This window comes from Podarcis liolepis, assembly GCF_965112155.1.
Source record: "Podarcis liolepis genome assembly, chromosome: 2".
Lineage (NCBI taxonomy): Eukaryota > Metazoa > Chordata > Lepidosauria > Squamata > Lacertidae > Podarcis > Podarcis liolepis.
Window position 1 is genome coordinate 83,358,915 of NC_139555.1, and position 25,282 is coordinate 83,384,196.

The following is a 25,282-nucleotide window of genomic DNA, read 5'->3' on the forward strand; positions in this document are numbered from 1 at the left end:
CGCTGATAAGTCTCATGCTTAATGTGCTTAGTTAACAATGCAGTGGTCCAGCCTTCCTCAGTGGGAAAGAATTCTAAGATGGTAGTGGAAATAACTATTAGTAGATGATGGCTAAAAAAGCCACCTCTATTGGTCTGTCTCCCCCCAACTGTATTACCTGGGCTATGAAGGCGCCCAAAAGGTTTTAAAGCAAAGATTATGGGACAATGCACACAGTGACTTGCGATCTCGGTCACACGCAGTCTGTAGTCCGCTGGCAGCAGGAGTTCAATATGGGTATGTCTTTGAGTTAACATCTTACATCAAAAACCTAACAGTACCTAACTATCGAAGGCTTTTCACCAAAGCCAGACTGAATGTCTTCCCCTCTGCAGTGCTAGATGGTAGGTTGAGAGGAGTTCCCTACCAGGACAGACTTTGCTCGTGTGCTCAAGACATTGATTGCATAGATCATATTTTGTTACATTGTGCGAAGTATGAGCAGGCCAGGGCTGAACTGATACTACCCTTGCTGGTGCCTTTCCCGGGAAAGTCAGAGGCTCACTATGTCAGGTTCCTACTGGAAGACCGGACAAAAGCTAGAACGTTGGCAGTGGCAAAGTTTTTATCGGTGGTTGCAAGAACAAACGAGCCCTATATTCCAAACAAAGTGCTTGATTAACCTGGAGGTAGACTGTATGAACTCTGTATTAATTTGTAATGTTTTGTTGGGTCTCTGGACTGTAATAAAGATTGATGATATTAGTAGATGATATGTTACTTTATTGCCTGTGAAAGTCTTTATGCTTCCTGTACTGATAGATGGAACAATGTTTGTCTCTACTAACTACAGGGAGCCCATTTACTGTGAAAATCAGTGGTGAAGGAAGGGTGAAGGAAAGCATTACACGTACTCGGCGGGCTCCTTCTGTGGCCACAGTTGGAAGCTTGTGTGATCTTAACTTAAAAATTCCAGGTAAGTTAGTTCTACTAATACATTTACTGTTTTGGAAACCATAAACCAATAAGTCATTGAATCTTCTGGGCATTCTTTGCAATCAGATTTAAAAATGGAAAGTTATCCAAATACTTCTAGAGATCAGGGAAGGCATTCTTATTTAGATCGGGGCTTTGCATGGTAGGACTCACACCCATTTCTTCCTAGGCCCCATGAAGCGGCAGTGGCATTTAAATTTTGCTTTCCAGCACATCACCCACTGACTCAGTTCTAATAACAAGTGACCTGGTTCACATGTAATGCTAAGCCAAACCTGGACTTAAGGTGAATGCACAGGCTATTCAAAATGATACCATTATTTTTGCCTCTTAGACCTTCCTCCTGCTGCTATTCTACCTGAGTCTAAGCCACAATTTGACTTAGCACATGGCTGAACCCAGATTTGTTTTATTAACCAAGGTTTTTTCCTGGTTTCACAGTTTATGGTTTGTCTAGATGAAACAAACCATGAGCTTGAGTTTGGGCTACATGTTAAGCCAAACCATGGCTTAACTCACTGTAGCACAGCAGTACTGGATGAAGAACAATATGCCCAAAATTTCTGTTCTGGGAATTCATGCTATGTGTGAAGTACGGGTGTTAGGATGATCTCAGAAGGTTGTACTTGAGTCACTGTAATGCTTGAGTTATCTTCAGCCGTGTTTTTGGAAGGGTAGGAGTGCAGTTGCTGCTATAGAGATCTGTATCATGTGGATCTAACTGGGGGAGACACATAAAATAATTGGCTGGTTGAAGAATAAATGCTATCTTGCTCATAGAATGCACTAATATACAGAATATATTCAGCATGCCGCTTCAGTTTAATACGTATTCTGACGTCTGTTTCTGTCTCTTTCTCTGCTTCTCTAATCAATCTTGGTCTTCCTGTCTTCTGTTCCTTTCTTTCCCCCTATTGCCTTCTCATAGTTACATGGTTCCAAATGGCTATATGTCTGGAGAGATTGTCCCGTGTTTCACACCAGTTCATTCCCACTTTCCTGTGTGTTGAGCAGAAGGAAAACTGCCAGACTCAATTGAGGGAATCTTGGTGTCCTAGTTTCACAAAAAAATCGGCCAACATCAGACAACAATGTTTCCAATCAGTCCTTCTATGGGATCTACAGATGTATTACATACCTGGCTCCTTAGGGGTAGTGGGTACGTTGTAGTACTGAGGTTGTTCTATAACTGCATTACATACTTCAATAAAATTTGCTTTAAGGCGCAATGCATGGCAAGTAAGCAGCAAAAGTATTTGTTACGAAGACCTGTAACAAACCCTCAGTCAGTAATGGAGTTTGTGGCCCTCCAGATATTGTTGAATTCCAATTCCTATCAGTTCTCAGAATGGGTGATGTTCACTGCACTAAACCCAACTCTGTTCCCAAATAAAATTAGTTTCTTTCTTGCTTCCTTTCTCTCCTTTCCTTTCCTTTCCTTTCTTTTCTGAGAACTTCAAAGAATCTTAAGCACAACCCCTCCTGGACATATTTGTCTGTAACTTGGTAGATTTGATCTGCTCTGTTGTGGGGGGGAGTCTATTATGCCTGCAAATTCCGTCCTCTTCTGTCAACAGGAAAAGGTCGGGGTTTTTTTTACTTCCCAGTAGTTATTGGCGTGGGGGATGAAGTGGACTTAAGTTGGGTGATTCAATTCTTGATTCATTTGTCAAGTGCTTCAGAAAGCGGCAGACTGCTTTCTGAATTGAGAGATTCTCTTGTTTGAGAGATTCTATAGCTTCAAAAATGGATGGTGGGGACTCAAAGAGCAATGTATTGATTTCTCATTACGAGCTGCAAGCTCTCTTAACTCTGCTTTCTGCAGTCAATGGAGACACCATGACTTGCTTGTCAAGGGTGGTGGGTGACAAAATAATTGGATTTGTGAAGATTCTTGGTTTTTGAGCTGAACTGATAAGTATGTGCTCGTCCCTTATATATATCTGACACTCTGCATGCATAGGTGAATGCTTGGTATGCGCTCACTTAATTGTCAGTTATGATTTGCTGGTTGCAGTTCTGGGAAGTTGAGTTCCATCAGGTTCCCAGCAAATGTCTGCAGGTAAAAGTGTTTTGGTGTATGATCTGTAGATGAATGTGCACTCAAGGGCCACTTTGCATGTAATGTTTGAGGGCATGTCAAACATCTGAAAGCAGCTGCCTTTGGAACTTCCAATAGATCCCAAGAACCTCAGTTGTATAGTCAACTAAACTTGGTGACTGGGTTTCCTATGGGGAAGGTTTCAAAACAACTGAAATACTGGGGAGCTCTGCCCTCGTACACTGGGCATTGTGTGACAGAGTAAGATGTTTAGAAACCGAATCTACCTCCTCCCCATTAATGGTCAGCTCCTTTCCCTTTTTTTTAGAAATCGACATTGGTGACATGTCAGCTCGGGTCACTAGCCCATCTGGGAGAATGACAGATGCAGAAATAGTAGAGCATGATAAAAACACATACTGTGTCCGCTTTGTACCACAAGAAATGGGGGTCCATAATGTTGATGTGAAATACAGAGGACAGCATGTGCCAGGCAGTCCATTCCAGTTTACCGTTGGGCCGCTTGGTGAAGGAGGGGCCAATAAGGTCAGAGCTGGCGGTCCAGGACTTGAAAGAGCAGAGGCAGGCATCCCAGGTAAGACCTTCACTAAATTTCATCTGAATACATGGGCATGGGTCTAAGGGCCTTGCAGTGAGAGGGGACTATAGCTGTAATCTTGGAACAGGGTGCTTACACCTTGTAACACTAGAGCACATTTCTGGAAGCCTAGTGACCCTGCCTTGTGTTGCAGAGCCCCATATCACAAAGGGATTGGAGGGTCACTTGCCTGCTTCTAATTCCTGCATGGTGGTTGTTGTTAACAGCTGAGTTCAGCATCTGGACAAGGGAAGCTGGAGCTGGAGGTCTTTCCATTGCAGTAGAAGGACCAAGTAAGGCAGAAATTGCTTTTGAAGACCATAAAGATGGATCGTGTGGTGTATCATACACTGCTCAAGAGCCTGGTATGGATATCTTAAGCATTAGCAAGTTGAAATGAAGCAAAACGCCACAAAAACAATTCCTCCTTGCTTAGCAAAGTTCTTATTTCTTCCAGGTAACTACGAGGTGTCCATCAAATTCAACGATGAGCATATTCCGGAAAGCCCTTACCTGGTTCCTGTGATTGCTCCTTCCGATGATGCTCGTAGGCTCACTGTTATGAGCCTTCAGGTGAGACATAAGGAAGCATCTCCCATAGCCTACCACAAGCTGATACCATCCTTGTGCTCAAGCTCCTTAAAATTATTACTTGCTCACTAGCTACACTTCTTCAGAGGAAATCCCTTGGCAAGCATGTAGGCCTTCCAAGTTAGGAAACAGCATCTGAAAAGGGGTGACTCTTTCCTAGTGCTATTCAGCTAAGGAACAACTATGGCCTCCATTCTCCCCGCACAGTGGCACTAAGCAGTTCTATAAACCTTGCTGTTAATTTTCTCACAAGGTTTGTCTATGTGTGACAGTGTTCAGCAATGAAGCAATACTAAGTGGGGTAAGTTGGCTTGCATGATGGCATGCTGACAAGGCAGTTAGGCTAACATGCAACATTTCTGCTTGGCGTATGCTCCCAGAATGCACATGGTTGAACAAATGAGGCTCTGGGGTGAGCACAGAGCAGTAATTCACACATGTGCAGATGTTGCAAAACCACAAGCTTGTACTTTAAATGATTCTTAAACAGCAGCCAAAGTCTGAGTGGATTCCAGACTTCTAGTGGCTTGAGTTTGTACATAGTCCTGACTTTTTCATGGTGTGCATCTAGCAACATTTTTAAGTGACTGTCTTTAATCTAAAATAAGAAGCCTGGAAGTTTCAGATTGAGCGTCATCCAGCCCATGATGTGTAGATTTGCTGCAGCTTGAGGCAGCAGTACTGGTTAAATTGCACTGCTTTTCAGAACTATGGTTTTATAGACTGACATTTGGTGTAACTTTCTAGCCAGAGCTGAACTTAAAACAAGGAGTTACAAGGACGATAATTAGCTGCTGTGGTACTGATGTTTTTCTTGTGTTTCATTTAAAGACTCTTGACAGAATGTGTGGTGTCAGCTGACTTAAACCCTGAAGAGGGAAATAAAACTGATATTATTTTTTTGGGGGGGGAGGAGTAATCTTTTTACAAAAGATATCTTTTGGCACTCCATAAAAAACTTCCTTGGTGTATTTTAGCTGCCTGTTTCAGTTTATTTCTCTCTTGAGGATAAAACTGTTAAGTTGAAATTAAGGTAAGCTCTGCACTGAAAGCAAAAGTGCAGCATTCCAGCAACCCCCCCCCATGGAACTTCAGTTTTCCAGTGGTTGGGGGTGGGAATCACACATGCATAACACCAGGAGACTGTTTTTTTGTATGTGTGGTGACCGCTACTGGGGAGCAGGTGTGCATTGATATATACTTTTGGTTCCACCTTTGCTGGCATGTTAACAGAAATCTCCAAAACGTTGTATTTGTTGGCATGGGGTGGAACATGCTTTGCTTAATCGGAAAGCTCCAGGCTTAATTGTCGGTGCAATATGGAAATTTGTTTTTGGCAGCATATTAATGAGTTAGCTACACAATTAGGAAAAGAGATTTCAAGTGATTTTGGGAGTATGGCAAAGCAAATTCAGCCCAGACAACCATAAAGATTTGGGCAGCGCAAGCATTTTGTTTTAAAGCTAATGCATTTGATGATTTTGGGGCTGGCATCCTACATTTGTAGCAAAATGATGACCTTGCATACTTATAGTCAGACCAGAAAAAAGTGTGTGGGTAGACAAACTTAACCAAGCCCACACTTTGGGAATGTATTGTACTGCTGTTGAGGAATATAATTATTTGTTAATAATAAATAATAATAAATAATAATATAATTTTATTTATACCCTGCCCTCCCTGGCCAGAACCGGGATCAGGGCGGCTAACACCAATCAAAATTACAATAAAACATAATGGGGGGGGACAGTTAATTAAAATACGGGTTAAAATACCATTTAAAATGCTGCCTCATTTTAGTAGTAGCCCATAAATCAAAACTATAAGGGGAGGGACACATCAGGGTCAGACTGAGTCCAAACCAAAGGCCAGGCGGAACAGCTCTGTCTTGCAGGCCCTCCGGAAAGATGTCAAGTCCCGCAGGGCTCTAGTCTCTTGTGACAGAGCGTTCCACCAAGTCGGGGCCAGTACTGAAAAGGCCCTGGCCCTAGTTGAGACAAATCTAACCACCTTGCGGCTCAGGACCTCTAAAGTGTTGTTATTTGTGGACCTTAAGGTCCTCTGCGGGGCATACCAGGAGAAAAGATCACATCACTTAGTGGTATCTGGAACCCTCAGAACTAGGAAGTTAAAAATAAAAAGTATTCTTAGTTTTAAGACATGAGAATACCCAGTTGAGAAGAGCATAACATATAGCAGGGTTAGGGGTGCTTGTGTCCTTGTCAGACACATTTTTGTAAATAGTGAGACTGATAACGTTTTTCCACGGCCATAACTTCTGTGATGCAATAACTTTACATTTGCAAATGTGGTACAGGGCTACCACGTGTCAAATAATGGTTCTGTGTTAGACAAAATATGCAAAGCTGCTGCTATATTTCGGAGACAGTAAAGGACCGAACTGTTATATATTCCTTGCAAGCCAAATGTCAATATGTATGTGAGGATCTTACTGTTGCGTTGTTAGGAGTCTGGGTTGAAGGTTAACCAGCCAGCATCCTTCGCTATAAGGCTTAACGGGGCAAAGGGCAAGATTGACGCTAAAGTGCATAGCCCAATTGGAGCTGTAGAAGAATGCCATGTTTCTGAACTGGAGCAAGGTAAGGATGTGTCGTAAACTTGGTACTCAAAACTGCTTTAAATATGTAAACAGTCAAAATGGTTGTAAGAATTAAACAGGAGGTGGCCATTTCAGTTCATGCCAGTATAGAAACATGTTCAACAGTGATTGGATGCTTATTGTACAAAGGACTGTGTTCCACAAAGGAGTTTAGTACTAACTACTTCCTTGGTGGTAAAAGGAAAAAAGGAAGTACTGAACAAAATACTTCCGCATAACCCATTTTAAGGCTAATTGGCATGTGCACTTTACCACAACCCCAGTTGTTGTTTGTTTGTGCAGAGAGGAAGTCCTCCTGTGAACAGAGGTGTGCATCAGGTTGCAAGTGCTAATAGCTCAGTTGAATGGCTGCATGTGCATCTTTCTGCATAGTAGAGAGATTGCTTCACAACTTTTAGCCGAATTGTGGACCAAGGAAAAGTTATAATCCTACACAGGGCAGGTACATGTAGATCAGGCTTCCTCAGCCTCGGCCCTCCAGATGTTTTGAGACTACAGTTCCCATCACCCCTGACCACTGGTCCTGTTAGCTAGGGATCATGGGAGTTGTAGGCCAAAAACATCTGGAGGGCCGAGGTTGAGAAAGCCTGCTGTAGATATTTCAACTCTAGCTACCTGAAATGGCTCCTGTCTTTCCATCCTGCCCTATACATTTTCGTTAACTCTTTCTCCCTTCATCCTTCACTTTTGAAAATACACGGCATACCTGTAGGCTGATTCCAACAGGGTCTCATCTGATGCTGGTGCCAATTTGTTTAAATTGGCCTTACATTTTTGATAGCCATTTCTAGCTACTTTTAACCATGCAGATCTACCATTCTAGTATTCTATGTTTCCCAGACAGTTTTCAGACTAGCCACTGATTAAAAGGAACAAGCTATACTCAATTGTGCTATAATTATAATATTTGCTGTAGAATAAAGAATTGCAGTTTTCTACCAGTGCAAGCGGATAACCATTTTGCAGCATGCTGGTGGTTAAAGCAATAAGAACGGATTTTAAAGTGACAGCTCCAACTCCTATGCATGTTCTCCACATGAGGATTGCATTTCAGAGGCTTTGCTTCTCCTCAGGCATGTTCCATGTGCCGCCTTCCCATGGCCCAGGCATGGCAGTCATAGAAATAGTTTTAGATGCTGTGTGCTCTGCTTTTTAACATCAAGTTCTCAACCTACATTTATGATGATTTGCCTGTATATGTATTGCAGATAAATACGCTGTTCGGTTCATCCCTCGTGAAAACGGCATTCATTCTATTGATGTGAAGTTCAACGGGAGCCATGTGGTAGGCAGTCCTTTTAAAGTTAGAGTTGGGGAACCAGGTCAAGCAGATAGCCCAACTCTTGTCACCGCCTACGGGCCAGGCCTTGAGAGTGGCGTAACAGGTGAGAGGCTTCCTCTTTCTGCGTTAGAATTCTGAAAAATAGGGTGGTCTTGACCCAGAGATTGCCTTTGTCTCATTAGCTAACACTCTTCTCTCCGATGTGCACAGTTGGGCTATACCTTTAATAGGCTCAGCCAATAGGTTTCAAAATGGGTGGTGGTCTCGGTTCATTTCAGTTAAACAGGGAAAAGCAAATATTCAAGAAAATGCAGAAATGGATGCTGAACTGATTTGAACAATTCAGTTTAGCAGTTTATCACACCGTCGCATCATTCCTGACCATTGGTCATGTTGGCTCGGGTTGTTGGGAGTTCCACAACATCAGTTGGGGGGGGACACAGGCTCTCCATCTCTGGCCTGTGTAGTTTTCAGTGGGTCACATGGGAGTAGTGCCTGTTTATATCTCCTGAGGCCCTTGAAGGGAGAAATTAACTGAAATTCGATAGATGAGTTCGATGAAATTCGACAGATGAGTACCAGTAACATACCCATTCGGCAGCGTTGATGCTTAACATTTTGGGTTGGGTCCTTGCTATTGATCAAGCCGTAATGGATTCCACACAGCCAAACATTACTTACTGATGGTCTGGCTGCACTTAGGACTCAGCTATACAACTGCAAATAAAACATTTTAAGTGTAACACTAGATGGTAATGGTGAGCCTTTTGGAAAATTAAATGTATTTTTAAAAACGCTTTAAAGGAAAGCATTTTCAGAACGTTTTATATGTGTGTAGATTCCACCTTAGAAGAAGCATTCATCAGTCGTTCTGGGTTTTGTTTTGCTTTTTGCTTGTCTTCGCACACTTGCCCAGGCATCCCCAACCTTTGGCCCTCCAAGTGTTTTGGACTACAATTCCCATCATCCCTGACCACTGGTCCTGTTAGCTAGGGATCATGGGAGTTGTAGGCCAAAGCATCTGGAGGGCCGCAGGTTGGGGGTACCTGCACTTGCCTGTGCAGCAGCATGGGAAAGTGTGAAATTTGTGATCGCAAGGTATCAAAGAAAGGGCTGCTTTTATTAGGAGGTGGGACAAGTTTTTTTCTAAATCCTTTGGAGTATTTGCTTTTTTGATGGATTAGTGGTCGTGACTCACTTTGGGTATTTCTTGAGAAAGTGGTCTTTTTTATTATTATTTTAAAAAATACACAATTTGCAATGGCAGATTGTTGCGGCATGGGAGGCTGTATCCATGACATATACTTGGCAAACAAGATTGCTGCATGAAAGTGTGACGTGACAAATGGTTAGTCTTGGAACCCATGCTTCCTATTTCTCCTTTGCTTTCCAGGGTTACAATCGGCATTTACCATAGACACCACCAAAGCAGGCCCTGGAACCCTTGCTGTTACAATCGAGGGGCCGTCAAAGGTGAAAATGGATTGTCAAGAAGCTCTGGAGGGCTACCATGTAATGTACACACCTATGGCCCCAGGGAACTACTTAATTGGAATTAAATACGGAGGGCCCAATCACATAGCCGGCAGCCCTTTCAAAGCAAAAGTGACAGGTAAGACTCATGAGCCAGTATTACCTACCTGGTTGTGTTCTCAGCGGGAGGGTGGGTGCAGAGAGATGGACTTTCCCAAGGTGGCACAGTGTCTTTGACTTGACTGGCATCTAGTTGACGGTAGCCATTGAGCTCTTTCACTTAGCAGCAGGGGTACTGCCACACTGTTTAAACTGTGCTCTGGTTATCTTGCTCTGTAGGCCAGCGGCTGGTTAGCCCAGGTGTGTCCAATGAAACATCCTCCATCATGGTGGAATCTGTGACCAGGTCAACAACGGATACCTGCTATAGTGCCATTCCCAGATCTTCATCTGATGCAAGCAGAGTGATCTCCACAGGAGCAGGGCTCTCTAGAGCTTTCGTGGGCCAGAAAAACACATTTTCTGTCGACTGCAGCAAAGCTGGTAACTTCCTTTTTTAAAAAAATAATAAATGTGGGTTTCTATTACTGGTCCAGTGACCAAAGACCTGAGCTTCTCCACCTTGTAAGTGTCCAATAAATCTTTAGTGCCTCTTTCGCCCCAGAGAAAAGTATTCAGTTGCCATTGGCAGTGGAATGTTGGATCTCCCACCGCTTTACAAAGCATTTAAGAGCATCTAAAGCAGGCTTTCCCAAACTTGGGTCTCCCGTCTGTTTTTGGACTACAACTCCCATCTTCCCTAGCTAGCAGGTCAGGGACGGTGGGATTTGTAGTCCAAAAACAGCTGGAGAGGCAAGTTTGGGAAAGCCTGATCTAAAGATGAACTGCTAAGAAAAGAACTAGAATTCTTTGTCTTGCACAGGAGTCAGCAAGGTTTACTTGATAAATTTTGCCCAGTGCTTTTTCTCTGCAGAAATACCTTGCCCTGCAAATAGCATTATCGTCCATGAGCAGCATGCTGTTAAAGACTACTGACCGTAATGGCTGTGTTCCACTGTGGGAGGCAGTATGTCTCTGGACCCAAGTATGGGACTCTCAAATGGGGACAGTGCTGTGAATTCAGATTCTGCATCCCAACTTCCCATAGGCACCTGTTTGTCGGAAACAGGGCTCTGGGTTAAGTGAGCCTTTGGCCTGATCTAGCAAGGCTCTTAACTTTGAGTCTGATTAGTCAAAATACTTAGTAAAGCTAGATTGGAGCTGTTTGAATTTGGGGTGTGGTAGTAATGCTCTTCATTCTGCCTTAGGTTCAAATATGTTGTTAGTTGGTGTCCATGGACCTACAACTCCTTGTGAAGAAGTATCTGTGAAACACCTTGGGAACCAACAGTACGGTGTAAAGTACGTCGTCAAGGAGAAGGGTGACTATATTCTAGCCGTGAAGTGGGGTGAAGAACACATTCCTGGAAGCCCCTTCCACGTTACAGTTCCCTAAGTTCGTATTGTTTCAAAACATTCAGCTCTGTTCAAGTGAAATCCGAACAATTCAATACTGTGAGCATTCCTGTGAGAAATAGAGTATACCTTCATGTATACAGAACACATTTTTTAATGCACCCCCAACTTAAATTCTGCAACTTTTTAAAAGCGTTCTATTTGTCTTAAGCATCCCTCCTATACAAATGTAAACCAATGTACCTTTCGGATCGATATGCAATCATGTAACAAGGTCACTATCCCTTTTGTGGATTTTAGAATTTACATGTTAAACTGGAATTTGTGTTTGATAATTGGGTAGCTTAAACTACTGACTTTTGATGGACATTTTTTAGACTGGAAACTTTTTAAATTTAGCTGTAGAAAATCACTTTGGCTATTGCCAGTTAAAGTTCTTCTGTAAAGAAAATGAGGTAAAACTGGTACTTACTGTGCCTTTTGTATACTTGATTTTTTTAAAAAAAACACGTAACATTGAAAACTCTCAAGCGTTACAGCTAAACACTAAAACACCATAACAGAAAGCTTGGCTGTTTACATTAGCAGAAAATGAAAACTGCAAGGGGTATCAAACTGTTCCTGGAAGTCTTTGCCTCTTTTGCTGTGTACAGTTACGATGCTAGCTTACTTTAACCATGATTGTTGTGATTGACAGGATGCCAAATCAGCTGATATTCTGCCACAGGTGCATTTTGCTGACACACAGTAGGTGCAACATGCAGGAACTCAGTTTCTCCCAAGCTTGTTTCTGCACTCAGTGTAAAATTCATGCTTGTGCAACTCACACGTTGGCTATGCTAGAAAGACGTTTATCTCCAGCACACGAGGCTCTTAGCTGAGTAACAAAAAGTAGCTTCTGACTTGCTCATCGTGTTCCTGATCATGATGATGTGAAAACTAGCCTAGTCAGTCAGACAATATTAAGTGTACCTCTGAATGTTTCTGCTAATGGTGCGAGTTTATTGAGCCTGTTCATGCACAAAGTGTTTATCCCCTTCATTGTTTTGGGATAAGGGAATGAGCACATGGCCGTTCCAGATTTCAAAAGACATTCCAGGTATGCAACTAATGGTTACTACAAAACTCCTGTGGCTTTTAGCAGATTCTCTCTTTCTCAAAGAGCTTTAAATGTGCCTAATGGAAGAAGAGACTTGATGGAAATTTGTTCCCTCTCTTTAGAGAAAGATTTCTACTTAGTCAGCTTTATTTTTGTAGTATATCAGTGCACTAAGTCTGAGCACAGCTTCTTGGAGGAGGAGCTAGAGTAACAAGACATCCCTTTTTCTTTTCTTTTTTTACTGTGCTGTGTGCCTTAATGTGAAATGCTCACTACATTGTAAACTATAAGGAAAAGCAGAATAAACTGGAATAATTGCAAGATTGTAATATTGTATCCCATAACTTATTAAAAACCATGGATGTTGGCTTCATGAAATAAAATGTGCATGTTAAAAACAATCTCAGGTGGGCTGCTAAGTATTTTTTTTGGTTTTGCCATGACTCATGTCTGTCTAAATGGACTAACTTGTATCGTACCTGCATCAAATGTCATTCCTGCTGGTGGTCGAAATAGCATAAGGCAACAAAGTGCCTTACAATAGTACAGAGATCTTGAACATGGACCATAATTGGCAATGGTAAAAGCAGATGTGGTCTTTAGTTCATCATGCATGATTTTAAACACGAAGGCTCCCTAGCTCTTAAGACTGTCTCTGTGGCTGAGTTAGGTATGCTCTGTCTTTTCCACAGATTTTTACACTAAATATTCTAGGTCTTGTGCTGTGAAAACAAGCTAGCCCTTGGTCAAGTATTTAGCTCTTAAGCCTCCTACTTGTTTGCATGGTTCTGCCGAAGTCTACCCCAATCCCTAAAATCATTTGGTTCTTGCCATGCCATTGAAAGGCACTCTGAAGATCTGAATTTTGAGGAGGGGTTGTAGTTCAGTGGTAGAGTATACACTTCACATTCAGAGGAATCCAGGTTCAACTCCTGGCTTCTCCAGATAAAGACCACGTAGCAAATTATGTAAAATGTTTTTTTTTTTCAGAGCTGCTGTCAGTTGACCGTAGCCAGCTTTCCCCTAACCCAGTGCCTTCCTGTTTTTTTGGACTACCAACTCATATGCACCCGAGTTATCATGGCCAATGGTTGGGATGGTGGGAGCTGGTAATCCAAAACACTGGGAGGGCACCAGGTTGAAAAAGTCTGATCTGTGTTGACATGGAAGCAGCTCATCAGCATTTTAGTCAGGAGTTTTTCCAACCTGCTCTGGAAATGCCAGGAATGTAACCCAAGATTTCTGCTTGCATAGAATGCACCCTTCTTCTGAGCTATGGGTGATGGACAGTGTATGTGGAATTTATCAGTCTTTGTAACTAGCGCTACCATCGAACCAGAAGTAATGATTGCTGTTTTTGTTTTGTTTGCAATGTTCTTTTTTCGCTGCTAATATTCTTCCACTGTGGCCCTAGCTTAAAAGGGCTGTGCCATGTTTTCTAATAGATGTCAGATTCTCACATCTGTGGGCAGTTAATAGCTAGAGCAACATACAAAAGCTTTCACTGTTTTCCATGCCATTCCTAGGCACACACCACAGTTTCAAAGTTCAGTGTTATGAATTTGTTCAGAATATTCTCTCTCCTCTTTATATTAGTTTACTCACTATGTACTCTTTGAAACTTGGGTGGAGGCCTGGCATTTGAATCTTATAATTTATGGCTTAACTCCAGAGGTCTAAAACTTTCCCATTTCTTTATGGGTGTGGTAGTTCTTGCATTGCGATGAAAGCATTAGAGGAGGAAACCAAATGGCTGGCATGGAGTTCATCTCTATACAGCTGCCTTACCCATCTCTCGGCTACAAATGCTTTTGATTCTGTTATTTTAAGATGCTTTGCTTTTAAAGGGCAACTGCTCAAATTAAGACCACGGGACAAGAAAGATAGAGGGAGTACCTTTGCATGCATTTTAATTTCCTCTCTGTAGCCATGTGCTATATACATTTCTCTGAAAAAGATTTATCCCCCTACTGTGCTACCTTTCAGCTATCACTATGACTACTGTAAGGCAGGGGGCTTTTAAGAAGGTGTTTAAATTCTTTGTGTAACACACAGAGAGCCAGTCAAAACTTGCCTGCTTTGGGGCTGTATTACGCACCCAAACCCCAGGGTGGGTTTTGAGCAAGGGCGCACAGCCAGTTTTGTGGTTTCAGAGAGAGAAATCACAGGCACCACATGGAATGGTAGCCAATCTAACTTTTTGTGGCTTCCGCTGAGTTTGGCTTTGATTTTCTTTGGGTTGAGTCCAATGCAACTTAAAAACGGGGAAATGAAGATTGGCAAATCCCCTGCTTGCTTGTTGCACAAGTTGCATTCAAGATGGACTGCTAACTTCCAGCCAAGTGTTTTTGTTAAATCACTATTTGTGTGTGTGCACACTCGTGTGTGTCTCAGGTGTAAATATTCTCTATAGTCAGCACAAGTGGGAAGGGGGAGGAGGGCAAAGTTCTTTACTTTCAGTTTGATTTACGAGCTCTGCAGTTACAAAGCCCCAGCTAGGTTGTAAGGTAACTAATTCCACCTGTCGGGCAATTGTAGCTGCAAAGAAGCCCACCTAAGTTTTTCAACATTTCACCAAAAACAAACCCTTCCAATGCAGCTTTATGCCTTGTAGTCACCTAGTTGCAGGAGGGGTGTGTGTGTGTGTGTGTGTGTGTGTGTGTGAGAGAGAGAGAGCACACACAGGCCTTGTTCAGAGGCTGTAATTTGAGAATAGCTTCACTGGCCCTTTTGTGTATGTTTCCTTGGACACCAGAGGCAGGAAGTAACATTTGCCGAGCACACGGTGGTCACCACACAGACTCTGCCATCTCTCTGGGGCCATGAGGGGCCTGCTGACCACGCGGGAGCAAGATGGCTGGAGGGAGCTTATTAACAAGGAGGCCTCCTGCAGGGTCAGCTGGAAGGCAAAATACGGGCACAAATGCCCCAGGCGGGTGACTGACTATGGGGTCGCCAAGAGGAAGTGTTTCTTGCCTGCCATCTGCCCTCCTGAGAAGAGTGCAAGCTCCCTCCGGTGTCAAGAAGTAACTGTGCAAAAAGAGGACAGGCGGCACCTGTCGGGCAAGGAGGAGAAGCAGGAGGAGGAAGGCCCAAGCCTTCAGGAGCCTCTTCCTGAGATGAGGGTTCCCACACCACAGACAACTCAGCTGCTATACCAGGGCTTCTCACGTGAAGGCAAAGGGAGGCACCACTACCTCAAGCAGAGGACGCTGAAGAGCCCTGAGGAGAAATTCTGCTACCCAGTGCTGTCATCGTGGGAATACGGCTGGCGCTTAGGTAAGAGTAATGAACCAGTAATGGCTATTGCATGGATCCCAGAGCACGAGAGGCATGCAGTAGGCTTAAGAGAATGCTTCACCAGTGACAAGAAATATTTCAAGTTGCTTCTGCCTCCCCTGCTTTAATTGTCTTTGTGAGGGGAAATTATTAGGGTGGAATGCAGTGTAGCGCTGTCTGTTGTCCATATGTAATCTCCCCTGCCATGACATGCTTAAATTTGTTGTAGGACTTCCGCTGATCTCTAGCAGATTTGGGAAGGCACAGGGCACTAACAGGATGTGTCCCTGACAGCTGTCTGTCTTTCCTTATGCACACATGCCAGCTCCTGAACAGTCTTAAGTATGGTGGCCCACTTACACATTGGCAAAAACCTGAGGAAATGTATCTCCTCAAAAGAGGCCAGAAATCAGCGCAGTATTTAGCATAAGGTAATTTATATGTTTGCAAATTTGAAAATAATTAGTATAGGTCAAATGGGAAGACTGTGACCAGGTGGCCTGTGTGCCTGCAGTCCAGGTATCAATTGTTGATTGACAACTCCATTGACGTCTGTCTCCTTTGGAGCAGACTGTTCTTCAGTAGAGGACTGTCCTCTGTAAGGTAGGCTGCATGGTCACCCTTTTAAGCTTCGTTCAAAAACACTTTTTGAGGTGCAGGAGCTAAATTGTACCTTCCGCTTGCTCTAGTTGCCCTATGCCTGCCTTTCTATCTGTTACCACTTAGCAGCCTTCCTGTTTCATTCTGCATAAGCCCCCAGCAAACCACTGAATTGCGAGCTAAGCATTATTCGTGAGTCACGGTGACAGAAGCCAATCTAGTTCTGTATGCCAGAGTCTGAATAATGTTTCATTTGCTTACATGGTGACTCTGCACTGAGCGTAAGTGTTAAGAAGAAATACAAAACAGTAAGAACTAAATAGAGTGAAGCTGGTGGTGTTTGCCTGGGATGACGCCACCTTTACAGGCCCCACTTCAGAGTCCAAATCCCCATGCAGTCATGAACCTTTGGTCAGGCACCATCTCTCTGCCTAACCTGACTCATAGGATGGTTGCGAGGATAAAATGGAAGGAGGGGGAAGCCACATTTAAGCTCCTTGGAGGAAATGCCTGCCTGCCTGCCCCCTGAATGGTAGAAATTAGGCAGGTGAAGCTTTTAGGATAAAATGATGGGCAAGGGTGCGCCTGCTGAATTTCTGTATAGTCTGCTGCTATTACAAGACAGGGAAAAAGTTTGCCATCATCTAAGCCAGGCATAGGCAAACTCTGCCCTCCAGATGTTTTGGGACTAAAACACCCATCATCCCTAGCTAACAGGACCAGTGGTCAGGGATGATGGGAGTTGTAGTCCCAAAAGATCTGGAGGGGCGAGTTTGCTTATGCCTGATCTAAGCATTTATATCTTTTATTAATAGTGGAACTAAGCTGCTGTTTTGTGCATTATTGTTTTATGGAGCAGAGTTTTGTTCAGTGGGAGCTATAAAGCATTGCAACTCTTCAGATCTATCAGCCTCATTCCAAAAGACCCAAACAGGTTTTAGTGCTTTCTTCTTCAGTTAAGAGCACATATTGGCTTTAGCCAATTGTAAACGCAGGCAACTGAATGATAATCTTGGTCATTTGATAGCCCTTTTTAACCACTGTTGTCTTTTTAATTGTATATATTGCTTGTTTTATGTTGCTATGGCTGTTGGCTAATGCGAATAAAGTTTATCTATCTATCTACAGCATAGGCGGAACTACCTGAGCAGCCCCGGGAAGGCGATGTAGTCATCACAGCTACAGGTGGTGAACTCATGATGATTTGTATGGCAGTCAGTAAAATGCCTGGTGATGATTTCACCAAATCCAGGAAATGGATGACAGGTTTATACTGCTCCTTGCTTATCAGTTTACAAATTGTGACTGTTCTGTAAGGGAATCTGAAAATCACATCCTGTGGCAGCTGGCATTCTGCTTTAGGTTATCTTAGGCATGCAATTTTTAATGCTCAATTACACATTTATTTTTCCAGGAGACGTGGTTAAGGACATGAGGACACCAATTCATGGCAAATCCCGAATTGTAAAGGATACTTTCTACTTCAAAAACGGAATCTTCTATCATCCATCAAAAACTGACAAGCTGTCATGAATATTGTTGCTAACTGACATGTGGAAATGTTTGTGCAATGTTGCCTAGCGTGGGTATTTGTTGTGGTATTGGATCAGACAACCCTCTATAATTACTTCCCTCCATAATTACTCCATCAGATTTAGAACTTGCTTCTAGCCTTCCTCTCCCTTTAGCATGTAGCTCTGCTTCTTGTGTGATTGATGCACAGCACCTATCATTCTGGCAGAGTAACTTACTGGGTTCTTTGTCAAGGATGTGTATATAACCTTGCATACATTTGGGACCAGAGTCTGATTTAGAGCCAATTAATTCATATGGCTGTTGTGATGTTTCTTGTGATAGTTTCCTTTTGTGGTGACACCTTGAAAGAAGACCTGCCGTAGGCTGATTTTTTTTTAAAGCATCTATCACAGTTTATACTAAGATGAAGTTAGAGAACTGCTTTGAAATTCAAAAAGGGTGCAGGTCTGTAACAAAAACTTTTGTGACAAAGTATTCCCAGTTCTCCAGGTAGTGGATCTATGAAAGACCTTTGGCTGAGGCCTTGGAGGGCAACTGGCAGTCAGAGTAAACGGTATAGGAGTAGATGGACCAAGTCTGCTCCATTAGTGATTGGGTACATCATCGTATTCTTCCCTGGAGGTTGTGTGAGCTGTTGTATTGATTCTTAGTCATGGGGTGGAGTACCACAATGACTTTACTATTTTCACTCATGGGAGCGAACCCATCATTCACTTGTATAATAAAGGTAGACTATGAGGAATTTATAGCCACAATTATGTGTATGTCAGACATGGGTATGCTGATCAGCTGATCAGTCATGGAGACAACGAACTCATGGTGAGCAAAAATTCACAGGACACAGCCCTCGGAGATGGGCAGCTCTGTGGCTTTTGCTATTTTTCCTAGAGGTCTTCAGGGATGGATGTGACTGACTTGTGAGAGTACCCTGGTTTCTTTAAAAGATCGTGAGAAAGCCATGCTTTGCTGTGTGTCATATGCACAGCAAAGCTCAGATTGAGCAGGAAATTGATCCATGAGCCAAGGTTGCTGCCTACAGGGGACAGAGGCCCCCCAAGTGAGGTGAACCTGGGGCTACCAGAATTCCCTTGTTTTTCTAAGGGTTATTTTCAGATATGTGATTCCCCACTCCATAGAATAGTCATGACCGCCTCAGAATGCCCCTTGTTTCGAAAGCTTTTTGCTGACAGGCCTCCATTGCTCCCAACTGCTGCGTTACAGCCAGGAGAGTGAACAAAAGCTCTGTTGTTACTCGCAGCTCGAACAAGCCTGGCTGAAAAACATGAGATTTAAAATTAAAATGGGGGTTTGTGTGGGTGCTCATGCTCATTTTAAGGGTGCATAAGGCAGGCATGCTTTTCAAGGTTGTCTCCACAGCTGTGACATACAAGTATTTTATATGAAAATTGAGATACCCGAAAAATTGAAGGTGCTCCCTGGAGCCAAGACAAACTGTGCTGCTGCAACTCACTCATACAACACTCATACAGTGGACTTTGTAACTTCAGCTACTCTCCTGATTTGATCCGGAACCAGGGTGGTGATAATTTTTCTTTCTTTCTTGGCTTTGTTTGCTTGAGAAGTCGGAGAGATCCAGTGACTCACTGCTCCACAGAGACCACTTGACTAGAACAAAATAGCATAAAACAAGAGAGCTGCAAAATAAATTTAGTGAATGGAACCATAAATTTATGTGTGCTAATGTATCTAAAAGGTGGCTCTTTTTCAAGTATATGTGAATAATTTCATAGTGTCTTATGTCTCACTTGACTGAAATTTGATAGTAACATGAAATATACTTTCAGTGTTGTGATTTACTACAGGAATGTTGTCTAATGGGCCAGCAGGGAATAAGGGATGAAAATTTCAGTCCGTGTGTGATATATATTGCTGATATTTTATCTGCTCTCAGTAAAGCCACAACTTAGTTCTGCGATTCAGCTTATGCCGATCCATGGACTGAATAAGAGGCTGCGTCTAGACCAGGCACCCCCAAACTCGGCCCTCCAGCTGTTTTGGGACTACAACTCCCATCATCCCTAGCTAACAGGACCTGGTTCAGATCACTGGTCCATCTAGCTGAGTATTCTCTGCACTGGCTGGCAGCAGCTCTCCAGGGTTTCAGACGCTACTTTTTTCTAGCTGTACCTGGAGTTGTCAGAGACTGAACATGGGAATTTCTGCATTCAAAGCAGAAGTTCTACCACTGAGCTATGGCCCTTTCTCATGCTTGGCCATTGGAAATCTCTTCCCCTAAAGACTTGCTTCCTCTAAAGACCCCTAAAGTTAAGGAAAAGCCACAGGGAGCCCCTCTTTCCATGCAAAGCCAGTGAACTTAAGAGAACACATCAATTTCTGGGAATGCAAGTGTAGGATTTTATTTCCCCAAGCAATTTCTATATGTGCATACACATGAAGGATGAATGAATGATTCACAGGAAGACCCACAGCCACCACACAAGCAAATCAGGATTAGCACTGTCATATAACTGCCCTGCAAACAAAGTGGAACAAAAGCAGGATGAATGTCCAATAAGCCAGTTGTCTGAATGAGCCCCACATCTGAAACTGCTTGCCTTATGTGGTTATGTTATCTTAGGCAGCATTTCAGCTAGGAAATGACATCTACATTACACGTAGATTTTGTATTTGAGAGTGCAGTATTATTTTGATGATGGGAAATAAACAAAGAGGTGATCTCTAAGTTAAGCACAGCTTTCTTTGGAGATCCCTTCAGAAATACGGACCAAGGAGGAAGCAGCATGATGGAGCCAAACTATTTTTTGGCATCCTAATCTACGGTGAGCCACCTATTTTAAAAGGTTATCAAAATAGCTTCACTGAAACTTGCTTGCTTATTTGTTTTGTCTTCCCAGAATTGGTAGTATTTCCTGCACAGGAATTTTTAAACAGAAGCAAGCCTTTATATCAAATCCTGCAATTAATTTGTCTAATTAGTTTACATAAAAGCTATAGCAAATATGCTTTTTAGTATTTTAGCCTCATTTTACAAAATAGCACATGCATGAACATTTAGTGGTGAGGGCTTGAAGCTGTGCTAATTTGTACAGGAGGAAGGGCGTTGTGAAGAGTCACTAGTAGAATGACAGGAGTGTTGTCTTTGGATGTGGGAAGCCAGATTTTTAATCCCCATTTAGCTATGAAGCTGCAGGGGAGGCTTAGAAGTCAGACTAGTCAGGAAGCCAGAGAAGAAAAACAGCAAGAGGAAACTCCTGACTCTGTCCAGACACAACTAAGCCTAGTGCCACCTAGTGACTAAAGGTTATATTCAAAGAAGGGCTAAGTCACGTCCCTATTAGTGCAAGGGTTTCTGCTTGAACAACAAAACTCACCCTGTGTGCCCCTTAAATTTGTACTAGGGGTTCTGCCAACACCCTGGAGCAGATTTGGGGAGGGGGTGGGGGGTGGGGAGAGGGGAAAAGTCCCACTGCCCAAATAGATACCCATGCACTGTAGAGACACATTTATTGAAGGCCACCCTACAAAAATAGAATATACAGTGGTACCTCCGGTTGCGGACGGGGTCCTTTCCAGAGCTCCAGTCAGTTCTTGAGGTTTCCGCAACCAGAGGTGCTGCTTCTGCGCACGTGTGCGGCACGAAAAAGCACTTCTGCGCATGTGCACACGGCGAAACCCGGAAATATACTTCCGGGTTTGCCACATGCGTATCCCGAAGGATACGCAAGAAGAGGTGCACATAAGTAGAGGTACCACTGTAATCCCCACCATGAAATTTACAGTGAGTATGTAATTTGAAAGTAAAACCTATACTCTAGAACGCTCATACACAATTAAAAAACCAAACCACTATTCTCTTCTGTGTTAACAATGATCAAATATTTGCACAAAGAGAATGGGAGAGGTTTAGAGGCATTTTAAACTTCACATAGCATAAACATTCCCAAGAATGTGAGCTGAGAACTAAGTGGTTCAAATGTCACAACTATAAATTGCACTAGGGGTGTCTTAGGCCAGGCACGATCTTGCAGCCTCAGCTTCCCCATGTGGAATGTGGGGATAATACTGACCTGGCCTACGTAACAATAATCCTCTTACAGAGCAGTGGCGTAGCGTGGGGGGTGCAGGGGGGCCCGGCCGCACCGGGCACAACATCTGGGGGGGGGGGCGTGCGCTCGCACTCACAGCTCTCTGCCCCTACCTGGCTCACTCTCTCTCACTGCAGTGCTGGCTGTGTGAATCCGATCCGAGCCGCTGGGTCGCCGCCCACTGTGGAGGGGGTGGGTGCCAGGCGTGCGGTGCGGAGAGAGAGCGAGGGACTATCTGGGGGAGGGACAGTGCAGCAGCCGCCCAGCGCAGCGCTGAGCGCGGGAGAGAACCACACCAGACCAACCCAGGCAGCAGCAAGAAGAAGCTGGCAGCAGCGGCAGGTTAGGGGTTAGGGGGTGCAAATTACTTGCCTTGCCCCGGGTTAGGGGACGCAAATTACTTGCCTTGCCCCGGGTGCTGACAACCCACGCTACGCCGCTGTTACAGAGCAATCTTTTAGTTTGATGGGACTTATTAAATTGTGCATTTAAGATTGCAGCCTTTGCTAACCTACCTCACAGGGTTGTTGTGAGGCAAAATGAGAACCGAGTGTACACTGCACTGAGCCATTTGAAGGATACAGGTGTGACACATAATGCTGAAGATGGGAGAGTTTCAATCCAGAAAAAGGAAGACTGCATTTTACTCACACAGACTTAATATTTGTACCACATTATGGAAAGTTTGGGGAATTATTCCAATCCTCACACCTGTGTTCATTCCAATGGCTCATTCATTTTTATCTGTATACATTTTTAAAAGACTATATGTTATTGCAGGACTGTGAAAAAGATGTGGTTAGAAATCTGTGCACTAAATATGGCCACAGCCTGAAATAAGAACCTGGGTGGTATTAGCAGCAGCCAGCCATAAAATCAACACCACCTTTCTCGATGGCCACACAGAGATTTTTCTTCTTCACTTTTCCCCACCCGCTTAATGCATCAGGATGTATACAATTTGTGGAGGTGACATATTTCAGGTATCTACAAGGGGCATGTAGGTTATGAACAGAAAAGGCCGGGTGAATCCTTGACATTTCTGCTCCAGCAAAAAATAATAAACACTTGTGTTTACTTTGGCATTACACAATATACTTACTTTTTGCTTGTTTTTGTCCTCATGGGCTATGCTGAGCTATGAATGGCGGGAGGACAAGGGGGCACATTGTGGCTGGGTGGCTAAAGGCCAAGCAGTTGAAAAGTTATGGTTTTAATTAAAATTGACAAGTTAACACTGCTTAGTTTTATTCTTCTCATTTCTAATTGTTGTGGGGTTTTTTTAAATTCCCGCTTCAGAAACAGAGATTTGAGCTTTCATATCTGGCACAAGAGGAGGGGGTCCTCAGTTTCCTCCAGACTGTTCTAGTCTCTCTCGGTTGTTACTTTCCACTTTGGTGGTCAGGCAGCCCAGAGTGAGAAATCAGAACTTGTTCTATCATTCGGTTGAATATACATCAATATGTTACTTCAAAACAGGAGAATAAAATTTAAAACACGGCAAAAAATGTTTTATGGGAGGTGGATTAATGATGTCACATCTACAGCCCAATCAGCACTAGAGATGGAAGGATTTGTCAATTTTGTTTCTTTCAGTTTCTCATTTTCCCATTCTTAAATTCAATCCTGCAGCAACTAGCAATTTGAAAAAAACAAATCATTAAAATTATTCAGCATTTTAGTGTGAATTTCTCCTAAGACACATACTTGTATACAGCAATAGATTCATTTTTGTAAATATTATTTGGCTGGAGAACTCCCTTGAAAAATTCAGGTAAGTGCAGATTTTGATGGTTATACTTGTTTTGGTGCTGACATTGTTTTGGAATGTATGAAATCGATTGTACTTTAATGAAACTGAATTGAAATGCCCTCCCATTCTTAACCAACTCTACCCACATGACTTCTGCTGTAGACAGAGTGAATTGGGACTCAGCTACACGGCTGCAAATAAAACATCTTAAATGTGTTGTAGAGTGCAATATACAAATGTGACACTAGATGACAAAAGTGAGCTATGCAAAATTCAATGTATTTTTCAAAATGTTTTTTTTAAATTAAAAAAAACATTTTCACAGTGTTTTTATATGTGTGTAGATTCCATCTTAGTTTCCCCTGAGCTTGATCCAGAAGATATGATTGTTTAGAAATACAAACACAGTGAGTTGCACTTCCACAGTGGGTTGTTCATTGCTAAAATAATTGACATCTGAATATAATGCTTTTCTCTGCAAAGATGGACAATGAGGTCATACCAAAACTTTAAATGTATCTCTTTTATAGGCCAATTTGGCTTACCCTGAAGAATCACGGGAATTATAGGATTGTAGTCAACAAATGTCTACTCAAAGTAGACTCGCTGAAATGAATGGACTTAAGTTAGCCATGGTCATTCATTTCAGTTGGTTTACACTGAGTGAATATGACCCATAGCTTGGTGGTATGATGAAAACATAGCAAAGCTTATGTTAGGATTCCTTCCTTCCTTCCTTCCTTCCTTCCTTCCTTCCTTCCTTCCTTCCTTCCTTCCTTCCTTCCTTCCTTCCTTTGATTTATGAATGCCTCAAATCTTTTTCACATTGTGTAGTTACATTAGTCTGCCCACCAAACCCAGCTACAAATGGACAGTTATTTATTTTCCAGTTAGCCGGTGAAGTCAAGGGCAGACAGAACAAACAAGGAGCTTTTCCACACAATGCAACGTAGTCGAAAATATATAAACAATCCCAAACATTGATTTGAGTGAATAAACAAAGAAATGAGACCATGGCAAACAAGCAGAGAAACCCCACGGAAGACAAACGGGAGCCACATCAACCGCACTTGTTTATTTTAAAATGTGAATGTATTTCACTGTGGGGACCAAGAGTTGATAGCTTTTTGATGGAAAGAGAGGTGCGGTTGTGCATTTCTGGCTTCTTGGGAGTGGAATGAAGCCATTTTAGAGGAATAATTTCATTGTTGACACACACAAAATTCTGTAAACCATTATCTGTGGATATTCCCAGACGAGTCACAAGGAAATGACTTCACTAGAGAAAATGGGAGTTTGTCCTGAGTCAGAAGTACTGAGCCCTCAGTTTTTCCTATCTGAGCTCTGTATTTGCTCAACTAGGATTGTTCTAATGAAAACATGGCTGTCATCTTGGGCTTGGCCAGCGAGGCTTCAGAGGACAACTGGGCTTGTAAAAGCGTGGTTTTATCCATGTATATGTATGTGTGTGTGTGTGTGTGTGCGTGCGCGCACACACACTTGTAGAGCTTGAAAATAAATCTCAGGGGAACCTGAAGTAAACAAAACGCAGACCAAACAAATATTCCTGAATTTTTGTCAGAAAAATAAATCAAATGCTTTATATCTGAATCATTGCCTTGTTTTCAACAGCAAGGACTTCATGCTCCCCCTGGTGGGGAAAATGTGATACAAAAATATATATAAAACAAAATGTAGAAATGCTCCTGCTTTTGAGAGCTGCAAGGAAATAAGATAAGATTTTCAAATTCATTTAAGTTTTCTCCCCACAATGCCCTTCTAAAGTTTCAGGAAGGGCTTTGACCAAAGGATATAGTGGTGGTTGGCCTATTTATTAATTTATTATCATTGTGTATTACTCCTTCATGGATCACTGCCTTGTCGTGGCAAAGGAGCTTGAATAACTCAAAGAA

At 42.8% G+C, this 25,282-nt stretch overlaps 2 protein-coding genes across 6 annotated transcripts in view; both read left to right on the plus strand.

Moving 5' to 3' along the window:
* Positions 1-12,535, plus strand: part of FLNB (filamin B) — an 87,743-nt gene extending 75,208 nt beyond the window's left edge. For 4 of the 5 annotated variants that reach the window (XM_083489083.1, XM_083489085.1, XM_083489082.1 and 1 more), the window contains 9 exons: positions 833-955; positions 3,345-3,611; positions 3,842-3,979; positions 4,072-4,187; positions 6,673-6,805; positions 8,034-8,210; positions 9,501-9,719; positions 9,920-10,123; positions 10,888-12,535. In XM_083489083.1, coding sequence (XP_083345209.1) covers positions 833-955; positions 3,345-3,611; positions 3,842-3,979; positions 4,072-4,187; positions 6,673-6,805; positions 8,034-8,210; positions 9,501-9,719; positions 9,920-10,123; positions 10,888-11,075 — 1,565 coding nt within the window. In that variant the 3' untranslated portion in view covers positions 11,076-12,535. Of the gene's footprint in view, positions 1-832; positions 956-1,903; positions 2,415-3,344; positions 3,612-3,841; positions 3,980-4,071; positions 4,188-6,672; positions 6,806-8,033; positions 8,211-9,500; positions 9,720-9,919; positions 10,124-10,887 lie in introns of those variants that run through there. The other variant, XM_083489086.1, reaches the window with a different exon arrangement.
* A 2,274-nt stretch (positions 12,536-14,809) lies between these two features.
* Positions 14,810-23,694, plus strand: LOC310700208 (protein SPMIP1). The gene is made up of 3 exons (XM_083489440.1): positions 14,810-15,413; positions 17,428-21,632; positions 22,065-23,694. The coding sequence occupies exons 1-2, from the start codon at positions 14,957-14,959 to the stop codon at positions 17,544-17,546; spliced, it is 576 nt and encodes a 191-aa protein (XP_083345566.1). The 5' UTR covers positions 14,810-14,956; the 3' UTR covers positions 17,547-21,632; positions 22,065-23,694.
* The last annotated feature ends 1,588 nt before the right edge of the window (positions 23,695-25,282 follow it).